At 31.5% G+C, this 20186-nt stretch overlaps 1 protein-coding gene across 1 annotated transcript in view; it reads right to left on the bottom strand.

The window, feature by feature from the left end:
• Positions 1-19355, bottom strand: part of LOC134708657 (chitin synthase chs-1-like) — a 56133-nt gene extending 36778 nt beyond the window's left edge. The window contains exons 1-6 of the mRNA XM_063569304.1: positions 19336-19355; positions 18491-18693; positions 14092-14279; positions 12297-12380; positions 4969-5176; positions 2367-2567 (exon numbers count right to left, since the gene is read on the bottom strand). Coding sequence (XP_063425374.1) covers positions 2367-2567; positions 4969-5176; positions 12297-12380; positions 14092-14279; positions 18491-18693; positions 19336-19355 — 904 coding nt within the window. The remainder of the gene's footprint in view (positions 1-2366; positions 2568-4968; positions 5177-12296; positions 12381-14091; positions 14280-18490; positions 18694-19335) is intronic.
• Between the last annotated feature and the right edge of the window lie 831 nt (positions 19356-20186).

Raw genomic sequence — 20186 nt, 5'->3', positions numbered from 1 at the left:
AAAAGAAAGATAAAACTTGTTAAATTTAGTTCTTCAACAAAATTAAAAAGGACGATAGAAAATTTGATTGCACATCTTTTTCAGTATTCTTATGGTAAATCAAATTCTACTAATTACGATCCTCGGCTCTTCGAGGATGTTACCCCGATGTACAACGAGGCATCTCATTCAAAAGAGGTATATGGATATGACGTAGCTATACCCAGCTATAAATACTGCGGCTTTCAACTGTGCCAATCAACCGACCGTATAGCCAGTCCAGGTCGTTAAACACTCCCATTTTTGTGTCAATTATATTATTTTCCGAGCAGCGAAGTGTCTAACTCGTTACAATCTGTGACAACATCCATAATTTTAAGACTTTGTAAAACTGAGAACTTTGTTCCAGTAAAAAAAAATTATAAACATTACTTGTCTTGAGAACTTATTATCCCAGTTCGTTAATACAACGTTTTTTACCGGTTGTACTATTTTTTCAACCGCGTCTTTAAAAAAAAAACGTGTACTGTGGTGTGTAACACACATGTGCTTATCATGTATCAATGGTCTAGTCAATTGTGGACCATGGTGGAGCGAACATTTCACTTTTTAATAATTTTGATATTGTTTTGTATAGTCAGTGATGGTCGTAAAAAACTTCCATAAATGTTTGCATAGTGTGGAAGGAAATAGAAATAACTTCCGTTGGATGTTTTTATCCTTGCTTTGAAATTCATCAATGTAGATATCATATTATGAATGAAATTATTTGGCACTCATTTGTAAAATGATACACCCATGTACATTTATTGCAATATCTTTACAAAAGATATCCTCGTATAGTGAAATAAGACCTCATAGTTTTTCAGTCATATATCTAGGCATTGTCATTGCCGAAACATTAATCATGAATATAACAAAACAAAGCCTTAGAAAAGGTAAACAATTACTCTATCTGAAAAAATAGTTGCAAGTTATTGTTCTCACTATAGTGCCTTACAAGATTTTGTGAAGGAATTCGATGTTTGCTATACCACTGTTCATTTCAACGCACTTTATGGCAATACTACTATACCAATCGAAATTATAAAAAAATCAGTGTTTTGAGAAACGATTCAACTTTGTAGTCACGTATTGTTTGTAAACAGTTTATGTTTAAAAGGACGAATTTTCTGTAAAAAGTCAATAAATATGTGGACTTTTGAAGCCCAAACTTTGTATTGCCTTACATACATATATGAAAGATCCAAAAACTGTATCAATACAATGCGACATGTTTATGAAATGATGGCAAAACGTTTGGTTGACAAAATTTTGTTCCTTATTGCAATAAACTAAACTTTTAATATCTAACATTTTCTCCCAGTTTATCCCTATTACTTATTATAATGTGGACCGGTCATTGTTATTAAATATAAAGTAATTTGATTGGATTAAGTTATTATTAGTTTACCTTCAAACTGTTTATGCTTTCCATTCTCGACTATTGATTAAATCAGAACGTTCATGAATGTGACACTAACTGAAATGACCTTCAAACTGGACACTGGATGAGTCCATGTTATGTTTAATCAATGAAAGTATAGGTATGAAAGGTAAAAATTGCCAATTCTCTAAATTCAAAAAAATTTCCAAATACACAGTAGAAAGATTGTTTTTCGATAGCCAATTGCGAAGAAAACAGACAAAGTTTACAAATAAGACATTTTTAATTCCAATCAACAAGTAATTTTTTTAAGAGAAATGCCTAAATAAATTTTACGCACTGCTACGCCAGGTAAAATTATTATTTATTTTACAAAAAATTTTCAGTCACAAAGGAACATACTAGTTACAATCAATCTCAAATTAAAGAAGTCATCAAATAAAGTCAAAATATGTCCGATCTACCTATTTTTGGACAAAAAGAGTCAATACAATAGTTTTAAGGTGAATTTGGTCTACCTCACAAAATCTTGTTAGGCACTATAATCAGAACACAGTTGTGATCCTTACTTGCTGTCTACAAAGTATCAGTAATAGTTTGAGACATAACTATAAAAACTATTTAGATTCTGCCAAAAAAGGAAGATTCTTTCCTCAATTTCCTAGTTTGACTTGCAGAAAATATTGTATAAATGTGTTTATCTTGACTCAAAAGGATGCCACAATTTACCAATCCAGTTTACTAGAATGACTCTCATCCTTTATATTCCAAGTTATTCTAGGATGAGAGTCCATTATACCATTCAGAAAATGTGAAAACAAGGGAAACACTTATTAGTTAAGAGGTATACATGTATCAAAATTTAGAAAGCTCCATATATGTATTGTTTATGCAGCAATGTTATAGATTTTTTAAAAAAACGAGGATTATCATTAATTTTTTTTTCTTTATTTCTATTTACCTTGATCATATTGCACATGATGTCTTGCCTGTGTTGCTTCTGTCGTATACGTTTTCAGGACATTTCTGTCCAGTAGAGCAGATGCTCTAAACATACTAAAACATCCAGGACTACAAAGTACACAACCAGTGACGTGTTCTGTTGCTTTTTGTAACCAATGACTTATGGCATATTCAAATTTTTGGTACCAAACCATAACACCTGAAAAATATTGATTGCGTTTCTAAAGAAATTCGATAACACATCAGAGTATATAGTAGTTGGCACTAGATCGCTCACATTTTTGGATTATAAGTAACCATACGCTGTTCAGTTTTGATTCTATTGTATTAAACTAATATATTAGGAAAACACCAGGGTCGTTTTCTGTTGTATAATAATGATTTCGTAAAAAATATATGAAATACTATCGAGGGAAAATGTATGTCAAAATTGTGGGGTAACCTAACGGTATCCCTACGGTGACTTGAAGACACATCTGCAGAACATGAAATAAAATTTTCGTTTTTATTTTTTATGAAGAGCGTCAAAATACATATGTTGAATTACTTCTTAAAAGATGTGTCCTAGATAAACTCCGTTTGACGTCCGTCCGTTTTTCGCTTTCATTTTTGAATAATATATTCTGAAGTTTTTTGGTCATCACTGACTTATTATCTTTTTTTATATGTGACATTAAAAAAACAGAAACAGTTTTTATGTAGACGAAACGCGCGTCTGGCGTACTAAATTATAATCCTGGTACCTTTGATAACTATTTACACCACTGGGTCGATGCCTCTGCTGGTGGACGTTTCGTCCCCGAGGGTATCACCAGCCTAGTAGTCAGCACTTCGGTGTTGACATGAATATCAATTATGTGGTCATTTTTATAAATTTCCTGCTTTTACAAAACTTTGAATTTTTCGAAAAACTAAGGATTTTCTTATTTCAGGCATAGATTACCTTAGCCGTATTTGGCACAATTTTTTGGAATTTTGGATCCTCAATGCTCTTCAACTTTGTATTTGTTTGGTTTATAACTATTTCGATATGAGCGACACTGATGAGTCTTATGTAGACGAAACGCGCGTCTGGCGTACTAAATTATAATCCTGGTACCTTTGATAACTATTTACTTGTTTATTGGCGACACCAAAAGAGCTAAAGTTTAACTTAACAGGATAACATTTAACAATTTATACTGTGTCATGAATAATGTTTGATTATACGTGTAGAACCAACGCCTCTTCACCATATCTCAAACAACTTTTTTAAATGATCCGAGTGAATTTTTCCTCGAAACATAGATTCTCAACTCTGAATCCTGTTCTTAAACAGATAACTTGATGATTTAAAAATTTCAATTGAAAAAATACTATATGTGTAATAATTGAATGCTTCTTTTTGTAGCCTTAATGGAATGTAAAAGCGTTGACCAAAGTACATTTTGTATGAAATTCTCAAAATTCATGACGTCATCAACGACAAAATCTTAGTTTAAACCAATTTTTACTTTCAAATATTATATTGCTATACAATAAAAGGGTTTTTGCATGAATGTTGTCCCTCGTAGAACATATATTGCACTCGCAAGCTCGTGCAATATAAAATTCTACTCGGGACAATATTCCCCAATATTCATGCAATAACCCTATAATATCAAGCCATTGTATTGGAAAAACCCGTCGATGTACAAATGTATTAAACTGAAGAGAACTAATAATGTAAAAGAATTGTGTAATTTAGGTATATTTATATTTAGATATTTTAAGCTTAGATCTGAGATGTTAAATTATGTTTGTTTATTACTACAACACCTTCTGCTGTCACATAGTCTGTGTTATTGTATGTATTATATGTATTATTGATGTTATTATAATTGTATAACTATAGTTTATATAGACTTTGGTAATAAAGAAATATATTTACCACCATGTTGGCATCAACCTGATGTGATAGTACTTTTATTGTATTCAATCCTTCACAAATACCTGTGAGGTAGGTTATGTTATGTTGAATCTATGTGCGTTTTGCTTATTGTATTGTCTGCTTTAGAAAGTGCTTTATGCTTTGTTTGCACGTATGTTCTTGCTTTTCATGTATATGTTATTTTTAAATATGCTTATTTAAATTTGGTATTTAACAGTTCATTGCATTACTATTATAATGTATTACAAATGCATCGACATATGCATTATGATTAGATTTTGTATTTAGATGTATTCATGAGACAATAGAATTGGAGATCACTATTTCCTATTTAATGAAATAATATAGTATTCTCTTATTATTGAAATGCTTGGAAAAGTAAACAGTTTTCATAATTGTTAACATAATGTTTTAAATCTTTTATATAGTTACTTAATTATATTACATCCATTAATATAATGTATTGTTATTACAGGGTATTTATTTTGGATTACAATATAGAATAAAATAAAGAATCCATAACTTTATATTGTCTTTGTGTATTCATTTGCCACGAAACAAGACTACAATAACATAATAATGTATGAAGAAATTAGAAAAGAGTTTCAAGCAAACGTAAATATATCATCAGTCATTTTTCTTTGGAAGCACAAGTCAAACTTTAATCTGGATTTCTGCCTTACTATTTTACCTGATCCGATTGGATGAATTCTACCACACGCAGCTCCAACGTTAGGATCTTTTTCCATTCTATTAAGTAAGTGTTTGACTGACTGTGGGTTAAAATCAACATCTCCATCTAAAGCTAATATGAATGTGTTATCTGCCTCTTCCTTGTAGTTTTCTAAATTTGGGTTTAGTTTCGACACATGACCAAGTAGGTAATACATGTACATGACCTTAAATAAAATGGCAATATTGTATTACAGAATACAGAAAACACATTGTTGTAGATTTTCCTATTAAAAATTAGGTGATGTTTGCTGGATTTATTTTTTAAACTGCCAAACTGGTTCATGCGTGTTGTGTTTCTAACAACAGAATTGTTTCTATGCATGTTATTATATAAGCTCGTCTGTTTGTTATTTTCTCTAATGCCCGTGTCACACTGTCCCGATTTTTATATACGATGGACACCCGAATGCGAAAATTGTAAGTTCGTACGAAATTGGTCCCGATCTCGTTAAAATACCAAAAAGTGACCGAAGCAAGTACGATGAATAACGAAGTCTATACGATGGTGCCGAAATTATATACGATGGCAAAATATGGACATACGAAGGTTAACCGAAGACGGGTATTTAAGCATCATATGTCAGCCGAATCCTACACGATTGATAACGAAGTCTACACGATGGATAACGATGATGGCGCGATGGCCATACGATGTCGTATACAGCTTACGATGCATTCAAATTATATGGCGAAGGCATCGCGCGTTTTGAATTGTTTGATCAATATGCCTAAATATATATTATATTGTACATTTCATTTCTGGTTTAATCATAAGACGGAAGACCGTGGGCTTAAGGGTAAAACTTGATAGTTTATGTATCAAATATGTATATTCAATTTACCATTTTCTGGATGTGTCATATACAAATATAGTGTCCATATTTGTCCCCAATATGCTACATACGAGGATATGCCACGCTCGGCATTGCTTTTTTTGAACTGTAAAATGTGTGCACTAGTCTGAATAATCATCCATAATTATGCCCATGTTTAATGATCTATCTTAAAGGTAAGGTAATGGGTTCGTTGGTCCCTTTTATTAAAGACCTCTTTCCAGGAAAATATCATAATAATATAGACAAAAGGAAGGATGTGGGGAAAGCAACACATGCGTCAAAATATGACAATCCACATATAGAAAACAAAATGGTTGTGGAGTAAACATTCGTGTGACAACAACTCAGACGATAAATAAAAAATCAGAATAATGAAGAAAAAGTTGGTTTCCCTATATACGTGTACCTGCAGTGTTGGTGTACGAGGCGCGTTTATGATTTTCATTATGTTACTTGATATGAAAAATTGACAAAAAATAATATTTTACTTGTTAAAGTAGATCCTGAGCCTGTAATAGCTGCTCTTCTTGTTCCATTTGAATTAATAGAAACAATGCTGTCGCCGTTCTTGTTCTCATAGAATCATATGATATGAACTCCATGTTTTGTGAACGTCTTTCTTAACTGTCGTATTAGACTGACCAGTGCATATCGCGTTGTGCACTTAAAAATGTATTTTAGCGCGGAAATTAACTTACATTTAGCTGGATTTATTGCCGTCGTAGTTCTATCTTGTCGCGTTCGTACTTTTATTCGATTGCAACACGGCGGGATTACGAGGTCTTCACGAAGTCGTGTTGCCATAGTAAGACCTTCGGGTAGCTTCGTGATTCATTCGTGTAGACATCGTTATGTCTAAACTGCCCGATGGAAACGATGGAAACACGAAGGCAATACGATGTTCAAAGATGCATTCCTGGTGACATTACGATGGTGAGGATGGTGATAAGAACTCAATACGAACCCTCAATATCGCCCGCACCTTCGGGGATTTTTTAACATGTTAAAAAATTTAGAACCCTTCCCGAAGTTGTCCCCGAAGGCTAGAAAAAGTGGCCGATGGTTCTTCGATGGTGAAAGATGGCACTACGAATAGCCCGATCTGGATACGATCGCTCCCGATTTTGAAAATATCCATAACCATGTTTCCATCGGCGTAAAAATCGGGACAGTGTGACGCGGGCATTATATTTCTTTGCAACCGAAGGAGTTCCGATGTTCTATAAAAATATTATTCAACACATTTTATTCAAAACCATGAACCAGGAGCCTTGAAAACATAATGAAATGTGATTTTTGAATAGACACAATCGGGAGGAAATATTGATAAATTATAAATCGATTTACTTCAGTTTTTGCGGTAAGTAGCTTAAATGAAAAATAGTATTATCTTTTTTTAAATTAGATGATATCGATTTTCTATCAAAATAACAATATAATGTTTAAAAACATAAGATGTATTTTCCAAAGGTTTAAAGTGAGGCTCTGTCGAGCATTTCTATCCTATTTCTAGCAGAGTGTCAATAAAACTAATGTTATGAGACTACGTATGCGTGTTTTCTTCGAAATGCAACATTGAAAATTGCCAAATGAAATAATTTGAATAAAATCCAACAATTTTGAATTTGAAGAGAACGACGTAAACATTCGGCAAACCTGTATTCTTTCACGATGCAATACACAAAAACTCTAACGTGACGGTACCCAAATTGCACCTATTTTTCAACTACGTTTTTTTTTTTATGATTAAGACAAAATTTTCCATTTTGTGTTTATTTTGTAGCCGTGTCCTTTTTTGTTATTTAGGTACACCAATTTGATTTTCAATTCATATGGAATCATAGAAAAATTGGTCTGAACTAACCTCCGAACCATCATTAATTCTGAAAGGAGGAATACCCAAATTGCATCCATGCTTAAATTCGCATCGTCAAAAGTCGAATAACAGAGCTTTTGTTTAATTTTTTCAAATATTTTGAACAATTGAATATTTGTCCATAATTACTCTTCATTTTTAAAGAAATGAATACTTGAAACATATTGAATTTGCTAATTTTAAAAAGATGACGTTTTGATGACGTCGCATGGTTGCGTTTCGGTACATTTTGCTTTTTCAGTAAACACTTTATCTGTTGATAAATACTGTGAACGTTTTGTGTATATCTAAATAGTTTTACCTATGTTGAAAGACGTACATAGTATAAAATAAATAATACAAATTGTTTAGTCTCTAAGAAATGTTGTAAGATTTCCGCTGCTACTTTTTCTTAATAGGTGCAATTTGGATACCGTTACGTTACAGATACATTTCATCCTGTGTAAATGGTCAGCGACTCTGTATCACACACATGTATCAATGTAATGTGGCTATGCATATTGGTTTTTTTCCAAGCCAAGGTCTTTTCGTGAGTTTATAAATGATACTGAATTAGATATGCTTCCTTCATACTTGGTTGACATATCATGTATGTCTGAATAAGGTAAAGTACAAATATTTTTTATAAATTATATGCGTTTAAATATCATACTGTCGACCGAATGGAGATACATATAAATCTGCAGAGTATTCCTCTAGAAAAGCTATTTAAACGTTAATTTGTATCACTTACTTGTTAATTACATTTAGTGAATCCGACTTGTTAGAAAATCAGATTTGTTGAAAAACATTTACATGTGCCCACATTTTTTTTTAAATCATATATTATTGCCATGTTCTGAGTCTCAAAAATATAAGCAAATCGAGAGTACGCGTGTTATAATTTCCAAGACCGATCCTCATAATAAAAATACAATTTTGAACAGAATAAAAGCTGACAAATTTTAAGAGGTTCGATATTATATGGGAACAGGTTTATCTTTGTAATATCAACGCATAAATAGCAGTGTTTAAATTTGAAAAGAAAAAGATATTTGGTATAAATCACTGAGACATTATAATTTTTATTAAACAGCAAAACAAATGTTTGTATCTTCATTGTTCTCAATACTTTAAATAACCAAGTTTATAAAGTTATGTGATTGACACCTTGTAATGGGTCCTCCACAAGTCCTAACTGCAGCAATAAGGCAGATACTCAGCATGAGAGAAGCAGGGATGTCGCTGTGACAACCGCATGTATTGTTGGTCATCACCATCCCACTATAAGTCGTTTTGAAAATAAAAATCAGGCAGTAAACGGTGTTAAAGACCTTCCGAGATCAAGAAGACCCCCTATACCATCTGCTAGAGAAAATCAAGCATAATGAAGGTTGATCAGAAGGAAACCCATTGCATACAATAAAATCCTAAAAAGAGAGTGGTGGGCATATATTAACCTTTTACAATGAGATGACTATGGGTGTTACCGTTTACCTGTAGCTATTGTTCAACCAGATTTAAACATTGACAATACATTAGGGACATTTCAATCGACCAGTTGGTTTTGTAAGATTTAAATCTACCTTGATGCTACCTGTAAAAAAAATTATTCACCTAACTAAATTTCAGCATGCTTTTTTCCTGAAATTTTTCTTTACCTAGGATTATTCTATCAAAAAATTGAAAGGGTAGAACTATTTATGGTTTTCATTGTTTTAAATCCCTAGTATTGATAATATTTCTAAAATTTACCATAAAATCGGAATCAGTAAAATATTTTGTTAACTGCATATTAATATGTAAGAAAATTAAAACTGTTTTTAAATAATAAATGATTCTTTAAATTTGTAACCCTCATACATAGTATTGTCTATTTGTCAGTGACACATGAAAGAGCTATCCAGGTGATTTCAATCTCAATTTTCAGATGGATTATGTGTTGTGCATTTCTTTATAATGTCCCTTGAAGATTTTCATTTTGGATTATGATATTTGCTGTGTTTTTCTTTGTAAATGATATAAGAGGATTTTTGTGGAAAAAATACTGTGTTTACTGAAGGGAATTCAATTTGCAAAAAATGGAATAAGTTATCTAAAAGGTTATAACAAATCAAATTTGAATGCAAGAAGGAGAAATAATTTCAACACATTCATTATAAATTTTGGGATATATTATAAGAGTGATTCACCTGTTAAAATGGAATATATATCGTGGGAATTATCATGGAAACGAAACAAAATGTTAAATTCATAAAGTGGATATAGTCTAATGTAGTGATAAAGTGAAACGAAAAAGTAAAATATTTCAATAGTTATCAAAGGTACCAGGTTTATAATTTAGTACGCCAGACGTCACAATATTCCTTATGTTGAGATAATATGAATGTGAAATTGGAAATAATCATTGTAAAGTTCTGTATCTAATATTATTTAATTGGAATATATACATGTAAATGAAATAAAAATTCAACACTGTGGATATAATAAAATCAAGTGATATAGTGAAAATATATGAATAAACTTATCCAAAATATTTGTAAAGTGAGGATACTCATTTTAAATGTGATAATGGAAATAATCAAATATTGCAAAATTCTGTACCTGTTTTTAAGAATATATATATATATTGGGAAATTTAACGGAATATTGACATAGAGAGAAAATCTAGTTATATAGTCAAAAGCATGAACAAATATTCGAAAACTTTCATCATGTTTATAAAATTAGAAAAATGTTATGAATTATTTCAGATAAAGAAAATGGAATACTGGATGGGATGAGATATACAATATGTAGAGTAAATAAAATAGTTCATTCAAATATGATTTTGATATTTCAATATGAATATATATACACTAATAATTTGTACAAGGAACATGTCAAAACAATTATTTTGAGTTATTTCCCTTTAAAAAGCCAAACAGATATTAAAAAGTTTTTTTTTCAACAATATACAAGAAATCTAAGCACTCATGGTATTTGGCTATGAAAACATTCAGGAGGAAATGTAGTGAATTATATGACATGCGATTAATTTTTTTTTATGAAAACATATAGTCTTGATCTGGCTTGCCTTCTTTTAAAATTTTGAATGACAGTAAAAAAATATCTTTTTTTCTGTCTAGATGTTGTGTTTTTTGGCATTTGAATGATTACATATTTCAATGAAAACACCCGTCTCAATAACAAAAAGACTTATAACAATATTAATTTGTTTACCTGTTTTAGGATTCTCTAATACAAAAACATGAGAAAAGGATTTTTGTTATCAAATTCACAGTGTTTAGTTAATGTAAGAACATGAAAAAAGTTTGTGTCTAGTTATCAAATATAAGTGGTCATATTCTAGCATTATTCATACCATAAAAACTAATTAAGATTGAATGCATATTAGGTTATTCAACAAAGATAAAAATTGAAGCCTTGATGCCATATAAAAAAAATAGTTATACTACAACAGTAACAATTAAACAGGTGAAGTAACAGGATAAAAATAATACTTCAGGAAAAAAGCATGCTAAAAGTTTTGGTTAGGTGAATAAACAACTGTACAGGAAGCATCAAGGTAAATTTAAATTACCAAACCAACTGGTCAATTTAAATGTCCCTATTGAATTGTCAATGTTTCAATCTGGTTGAACAATAGCTACAGGTAAACGGTTACACCCATAGTCAACTCACTGTAACAAGAACTGTTCGAGATCGACTCATTGCTACTGGTTATCGTGCGATCAGACCATTTTGGGGACCATTGCTTACGAACAGACACACAGTTGTCCGTAACCAATGTAGTGCAGAGCTCGCCAAAATTGGAAATTAACATCGTGGAGGAAGATCCATTATTCCAATGTATTTCTGTTCATCTTTCTTGGCCCGATCGTAGCCCGGATTTGGACCATATCGAGCCTATATGGGTTATTATTGGGCGTAAAGTGCGCGGAAGGACACCCCAGTTCAAACACGTCATAAAATAAACAATGCCCTTCATCAGAAATAATTACTGCTACCTAACAAATTCGTCAATTTAATGCAGGAATCAGAAGACGTCAAAAGGCGGTTATCCGTTTGAATGGAGGCTGCGCACAAAGTACTAATTCTTTGGTGTATAACGATCAACCATGATGTGAACAATCATCTTCATATATTTTTAAATGTCAGACATTGTAAAGTTCGACTACAGTTAAAGTTGTAAAATGCATTTTTTTGTAAAAAAACACTTTATTTTGTTATTAAAATTGTGGTTAGATAATTCATTTTTTTTTTCAAAACATTTTATTTTTTCTTTTAAATGCCAATGTTATCATAAACTAGGTTTCAATATTATTTTACAAATATTTTATCATATTCCATCCATAATAAGATGCTGATTTTTCAAGTTTTAAAAAATATAGTTGTTGCAATACTTTTTTCCATTTGTATATATATTTTATTGTATAAAGTACACAATCGTTCAATTTGTCTTAATGCCTTAAGTCACATTTCGGGTGTGGTCATTAAAATGTGAATTAATTCTTTATCATTTTGAATTTTATTAGTTAAGAAAATACAAATGTATTAGATTATGATCCCCAAAGTTAAATATAATTATACCTGGCTCCATCTTTTCCTTGCTCGAATCTTTGTTTTGTCTTTAAGATGTATAACAAGCTTTGTGTCAAGTGGTAATGTAAAGTTCTAGGTTTATCAATAGTTCTTTTAATATCATACAATTTCCTAACAAAACATTAAATGATGACAATATTACGGTAAATCTCATTTATAAGGAATATCGATTTAAGGAAAGAGATTTGATTAATGCATCATTCGGATCCAAATCTCGTTTCCCGCTAATTAATAACAATTTATGCTGTTTTATTAATTTTTCAGGACAACCAGAAAAAGCTGCATCCATATGGTTATTGGACGTAAAAGAGAGGACAAAGTCGATGGATTTGCTTGCTGAATCAAATTTTCGAGGATTATATATTAATGTTAATTTTATTGAGTGGCTTGTATTTTTACCAGGATATTAAGATACCAGAAGAGTAAAAATGGAAATTTCTATATGCGTTATTAGTTTGTCCGCCAGGAATGCATTAAACTTTTGATTTTTCTTCGTTAAAGATCAGCATTTATCTTGAATTTAATTATATTGTAATAAAATGATTAGTCAAAAACATATGCCAGGATCTGGCAAGATTACAGGGTTATGATCCTTTTCTGTATTTTCTTCGGATCATATAAAATTTTTACTTTCCAGCGTTACCGCAGCAAGTTCTGTTGAAACCATCTCATGTCTATATAGCTACAATGAGTGACCGGTTTTTTGGCACCAGTTCGAGCTTAACTGTTTAATGATCTAGAAATGTTTAATCTTCACTCCCCTGAAACCAGGGTATGATTCGAAGGTGATATGACGTATTTGGGGATCATGGACCTCGTTCTCTTAAGTATTTAACCTGGAGTAACTTGCGCATTCATTTTCACCAATGGTACAACTTGTCAATTAAATCATTTTCACGATCGGTATTCTGTCAGATCTAATCATTCGAAGTGAATGGTGGCCGCTATTTTCCACATGAATTATTTGTTTGTTATGCTTTGCCTTAAACTTGATTGTCTAATTGATAGCCTGTTGGTTCAATTTAAAAAAAATTAATTACAAGTCTTTGATAAAGAGAGATCGTATGGACTTTCAAACTGAGCAGTCAGGTATAAATTTGCAATGTCATCGTAAAAAAGGCCAAAAGATTAACAACAGTATGCAAAACACAACATAGAAAACTAAAGGTTTCAATTATGTGAATATAGACAATGCAATTTCCCAAAGGCATAACCATTCAGGCTAAATCTGTACTACTTTTACTTTGAGATTTAGTGAACTATTATATCCCAGAACAAATGGTTTTAACATTTATATGACCAAAACTTCTAAGAGAGGCGCTGCCATGTTTTCTATACTGGTAACACTTCTAAGTTATATCACTATGAGATGAAACACTGATATAATAACTTGGAACCAGTAAAGTTAACAAATTTTTATATATCTCACCAAAAGATGCGTTGCTTGTGAATCAGTTGTATTAACAAAGTGCAACCCAAAGACTGAGCAGCAAGAACCCGGTAGGGAAAGCAGAAACAAATATTCCATAACGGTCAACCAACTCGTGATGGCGTTCGTAAATATTCGTAGGGAGGATTTCAACTTAAACACTTGGAAATCTTGGTTTGATTTCTGTCTTATGAGCAGCAACTATTAGCAGGGAAATCATGATAAGAAATGTAAGCCCTTGAATATCGTATTAATTGAGACATATAATATGCCATTATTTTGTTTTCCTGCGTAATTAAATGTAGCTTAAACTTACATTTGAGCCTCCTCTATTGACCTTAAAAATGTTTTCACGTAATCGTTAACGTCTGGTAAACCTTTTGAAGAAAGGGGTGATTCTTCTCTAGTATAAATGTATTCCTCAGCCACCCGGTTAGTGTTTATTGGTCTTTTGGTCCCTTTGTCATTATTTTCACGTTTTTGTTTTTTCGCTGTTTTCTTGTCTTCTTTCTTCTCAAATGCGTCGTCAAAAAAAATATGAACTGTAATTATAGATCAACAGTAGTTTTACTTATAACATTGGAATGAAATTTGCTGCTAGTGAATTCTTTGAAAATAAACCACAACAAATCCGGATATGATATAAAAAATTCACGCCTCATGTTGTGGTTTATCATCTTTGCCGAAGGCTTATTGTTTTATATATATATATATATAAACAAGTCTAAATTGATAACAACGTTCAAACCTATGATTGCGTTGGATAAAAACAGCAATTTTAATACGTGTGCATGTAACACATTTCGTCGTAGAAGGGTCTAAATACAGCACAAACAACATTTTTCAAACGACCAAAAGAGTGAAAAATATATTTTAACAAAACGCATTTTACTAGCAGGTCGAACAACTATGTTCTTAGACCCTACTGACTGCAATTGGCGATTACCAAAAAACCGATCACAAGGTGTAACAAAATGGATCTCTATATACCAAGTAAAAAACAATAAACTTGCGTCAAACATGGTAAACAACAACATGAGGTGCTAAATTGTTTACACCATATCCGGATTTCGACAATAAATGTCTCTTCAGTGATATTAGGGATCGAAAAGTATTTGGAAGGCCATTTAATTAAATTAAATTTAGATAGACTTTTGAATTTTAAAGGGTCAAAATAGGATGAACGGATTATATAAACCGGAGAAAATATAAAATACAAGCCCAAACGAAATAGATATAAACAAGTCTAAATTGAAAACACCGTTCAAACCTATGATTACAAAATGGATCTCTACATTAACTTAATACCCTATAATAACTTAATACCGAGTAGAAAACAGTAAACTTGCGGCAAAGATGGTAATCCACAACATGAGGTGCTAATTTTTGTACATCATATCCGGATTTCGACAATTAATATCAAACTTCTGATGTCTCTTAGTGCCTTCAGTTGCTGACTTTGTCAATGTCTCTTTTATAATTATACATAAGGGACCCCATTTTCACACATGAAGTTATGAAAACATTGAGTGGTGTTTTGCAAAATAGTGTGGTAACTACATGAATCGTATAAAGGATGGCAAAAAAGGTCAGACCAGGAGAATCAAAACCTGAACTGATACCTCGAACTTCACTTCACCAACCGGATATTATCATTTTAGCCCCTTATCTATTCCAAATATTCAACCAGTTATGCATTCAAAATTTAATATCATTTATATGAGACACGACACAAACATCAAAATTGACAAATGACAAAACTATCGTTTATGGACTCTTTTGATGAAAACAGGGACGAAGTTGAAAGAAGTACGTAAACATTTGGCAACAGTGTAGAAAAAAAACAGATTCAAAAGAAGTAGCAACGTTGTGGACTTCATAAACTGACAGTTGTTTAAAACACCATGTTTTCATATGTTAACGAACAAATGAAAACGGAAATAATGATTGATTTCCACAAAACTCACTTAATCGGACAGCTGGCGGAGAGAAAAAATTAAGGCAGAACAACATTTGAATCCAACCTGTATTGCATGCAGATTCAAAATTTAAAAGACAAAGAAATAGTACGAAATTCTTACAGAATCTAAATTCGGTGTTTCATAACAATTTCCCAAAGAAACCAATCGAAAAAAGCCGTTGTGACCTTATTGTGAGGAAGCTCGAAAAAAAACAATGGAAGGAAATTAAGTCTCTTCTTTCAAATATAGTAAAAGTTGCTAAACAACCGAAATTTCAATAAAAAGAAGCCCCTAAAATAAAGACGACAACATAACAGACAAGTTGATCTCACTTAAACCTCTTATAACAGAAAATAGTAAATTACGGATGACCAACAAGCTCGGAGGACAGTGACAATTCATACAAATAGTATACATTATACTAACCAACTCGTTACAGAGTGAACAAGAATTCGAATATTTAAATTTTATCCTCAAATAGACGACAAGCAAAGATTATTTTAGCCTGAATTTCAAAGTTTAATGTATAAATTTGATATTCTTTGTTTCGAAGAAGCAAAAGTTGATGATATAGACATTATTGAGTGAAATCTTTGTTTTCAACTATAAAAGGAAAGTTTTAAACTACAAATCTGTTGTTATTGCTCTTACGTTACAAAACATGTTTAGAATGATACATTACTATAATAAAAGTGGGGCATTTATTAAGATAGCTAGGGTGTCTTGAATGTTGTCCATCTTGAATGTTGTCATGAAATAGCAGATAACAATCGGTCTAGATCTTCATGTGCAAATCTAGAGTATGTTATTCATGTGTATTCATGTTAAGAAAAAATATGCATTTTACACAAAAAAAAGAAGGAAAAAATTATATATATATTTTTTTTTTTTTTCAACTTTGTCAAAAAAGGAGAGATAAATCAGATAATGCACCTTTTGAAATATAATGTGATGTTAATTTTGTATGTAGCAAGAAAACGAGTGCGGTGACCCCATTTTTTTCTTTATAAAATCCTATTGTAAGACTATCTTCTTTTAAAATTTTGTAGTTTTAGAATTAGATTTTCCCTGCATAATCTATACAAAATCTGTGGCGATACATTCTTTTTATTATAGCATCATATAAATTACATTTTGACAAATGACTCAAACATTCAATGCGTGTCCGTATCTGATACGTTGACATATCTGATCATATCTGAACGTATTTATAGGTTATTGATTAATTGATTATTCATTTGTTTCTCTATCATATATTTTCTCCAATGTATTTGTATTGTAGTCCTGTCATGTAATGTTGTCAGTTAAATGTTATAATTAACATCGCAATTAAAGCGGGAGATTTGGCATGCCACAACAGGTTCAATCCACCATTTTTATTTTAAAATGCCCTGTACCAAGTCAGCTATTGTTATGTTATGGTTCGTTTCTCTGTGTATTACATACTAATGTTGTGTTTCTGTTGTGTCGTAGTTCTCATACATTTGATGAGTTTCCCTCAGTTTTATTTTTGTGACCCGGGTCTGTTTTCTCTCTATTGATTTCTGAATTTCGAACAGCGGCATACTGCTGTTGCCTTTATTTACCTTAAATTGTCATCGGGAATATGAAAATTATTGTTTCTTTATTTATATTACTTCTACTGTTTAGTTTGTATTTGGAGATATCCATTTTAATTGGCTCTGTAAATTTATTTTTCTTATCTTTCATTGTTTGCTAATATGGTGCTTTGTCTATATGCCTGTGTGCTTACATATTTGTTTGTTTTATAGTGATTAAGATTATAACACACAATGTTGACTGAAGTATCCCAGTTTTCACCTGTATGGTTTTTTTTGTTTTGTTCACATATCGGTGTCAATATAATAGAATTTCATGCGACTGTCATACAAGTGCGAGTTTTTAGCTAGCTATAAAACCAGGTTTTATCCACCATATCCTACATAAGAATATGCATGAACCATGTCAGGATTCGTTTGATGAGTTTGAACTTTTGATTTTGCCATTATGGACTTTCCGTTTTGATTTTTTCTAGGAGTTCAGTACTTTTGTGATTTAATTTTTGCTACGATACATATTTTCAGGACCTATAAAATAATTATTGAACACAGGAGCAACATTTATACACATTTAACAATCACGTGTCTTTCGTAGCAACCTATATACTTGTATATGATTAAGAACTATAGAAAATCCACAGCCTTTATTTTGTACTCTTATAATTGGAGTCAACTCCAAACCAATACCTTTTACCTTATCATCATTAGTTAATGTTGAGAATGCTGAGGATTAAGGCTTCACAGGGAGAAAAAGTAGCCAAAATATGGAAACAAATGATGCATTAGAAAAAGAAAACAAAACAAAACAAGAAAGGAGAGCTTAACGAGTGAACTGTTTAAGGAAATTGAAAAGATGAAGAACGCAGTCATGAAATATTTGGTTTAAAACAAACAAAAAATCCTAAATCAATGAAAGTGTGAGTGACGCACCAGTGTACTATTGTCTCATTCTTTTTGATATTTGAAAAAAAAAAGATAAAAAGTATTGCCTGCTAATTCATTGAATTATTATTATTGTTATCAGTAACCAATCCGACCCATCTGATGTGGATAATTCAGAGATAGAAGACGAAGACTGCCTTACGATTTTTTGTTTATTTTGAACAAGTTATTTCATGATTTCGGAATGACTAATAATCAAAATGATAAAATATTTCTATTTAAGCAGGTTACCGGATAAGAAATTTGTGATTTGATCGGGTTTAAAAGCTCGCCATAATATATCAGCATTACCTTCAAGGTCGTATTTTCCACTTAAGTCAGTTAAATCTTCATCTTTGATACTATAAATTTCATACTTTCTGTTATCAGACAAATATACTGTCTTCATTGATTTCAATGGTATATTTGTTTCATTACTTATATTTATCTGTTTACCAGCTTCCTGTTGAATTTTTTGTAGAAATGCAGACACATCGAGATGGTGTCTGTCTAATCTGTTAAAAGAAGACACACATGTTCAATTTATTTTTCATTTTCTTCTAAAACAAACCAAAAATAATTGATTTGGTGAAACATGTGGAATATTTTTTATTGAATGTTAGGAACAATCTAATGTTAAATTATTTTCTAATCATTTTGGAGGGGGGTCGTAATCTTTTATTGAATATGACGGTAAACGAAGACACGAATGTTGTTTTGAAAATGAATTAAGCCATATCCAACACAGTAGCAAAAAGTAATTGCCCTTTTTCAAATTTCAATTACTAGCAATTGAAGGTTATACTACATGTGGTGTTGTCTTAAATATGCGTTGATTATATTGTTGGCTAGTCTTTAAAACTGACTGACATCATTCAAAAGCTTGCTTTGAATTGTGTTAGACTTTCATAGAAGTATGTCCATTCCATCATGTTCTACATAAAACAATGTCTGTACCAAGTCAGGAATATGACAATTGCTATCCATTCGTTTGATGCGTTTTGATCTTTTGATTTGATAATAAACTATCCGTTTTGAATTTTCCTCTGTGTTTGGTATTCATTTTATTTTACTTTTTCTGATTAAAACATATTGGTTATGCTTAAATGCCATACTTTGTTTTACAAAAAACAATAGGATTTCATATTAAAATCAACCTCTTCTTGTCAACATCCATTATTCATATGATACAGCAGTAATACAAAAACAGGTGCTCCGCAGGGCGCAGCTTTATACGACCGCAGTGGTCGAACCCTGAACAGTTGGGCAAATTTGGTCATAATCTTCAAGCTTGATACTGTCTGTATTTGGATTGTGATAAAAATTTTGACAGAATATAGGTTCTTATCGAAATATAAATGTTGTCAAAAATCTACCAAATCTATTGCACAATACTGTGCAATTGAAAATTTTTTCTTTAAACTTTTGAAAACAAGCAGTGTAAGGGAGGTTATCAAGTAATCAAACATAGAAATAACAGTATTCTTTAAATTTCAATTTCATTTCCCAAAATGCTTGTTTTTTACCCTTTTTTACCCTTAATTCATAGATTGTTTGCCCCATAACCCTGAGAATAAATCTCAACCTTCTACTGTATTGTATGAACATTGTGGTACAATATCAGAGCAATTGAAATACTTATAAACAACATATTGTCCTGAAACTAGATAAATAATTGTTTTGGCCCCTTTGGGTCCCTAATTTCTAAACCGTTGGGTCCTTAACCCCCAAAATCACGACGCTGACGACGACGACGACGCAGACGACGACGACGACATGTTTCCAATATACGACCAAACAAATTTTTATTTTTGCGGTCGTATAATAACTACGATTATCCTTCAACATCATTTAAGGATCTAAAGATGATGTCCTCTCACAAAATAATTCAAAGTAAAGTGATTACTGCATGCATTCATCCAATAGAACTTGAAATACAGGCTACAGTAGATACAGTTAGGTCTGCCTCATATTTGGACTAATATTTAGAAAATGACAATGTTTTCAT

This window comes from Mytilus trossulus, chromosome 2 (assembly GCF_036588685.1).
Source record: "Mytilus trossulus isolate FHL-02 chromosome 2, PNRI_Mtr1.1.1.hap1, whole genome shotgun sequence".
In the NCBI taxonomy this organism is placed as follows: Eukaryota; Metazoa; Mollusca; class Bivalvia; order Mytilida; family Mytilidae; genus Mytilus; species Mytilus trossulus.
Note: the sequence above shows the minus strand (reverse complement) of the source record. Positions and strands in the feature narration are given on the sequence as shown.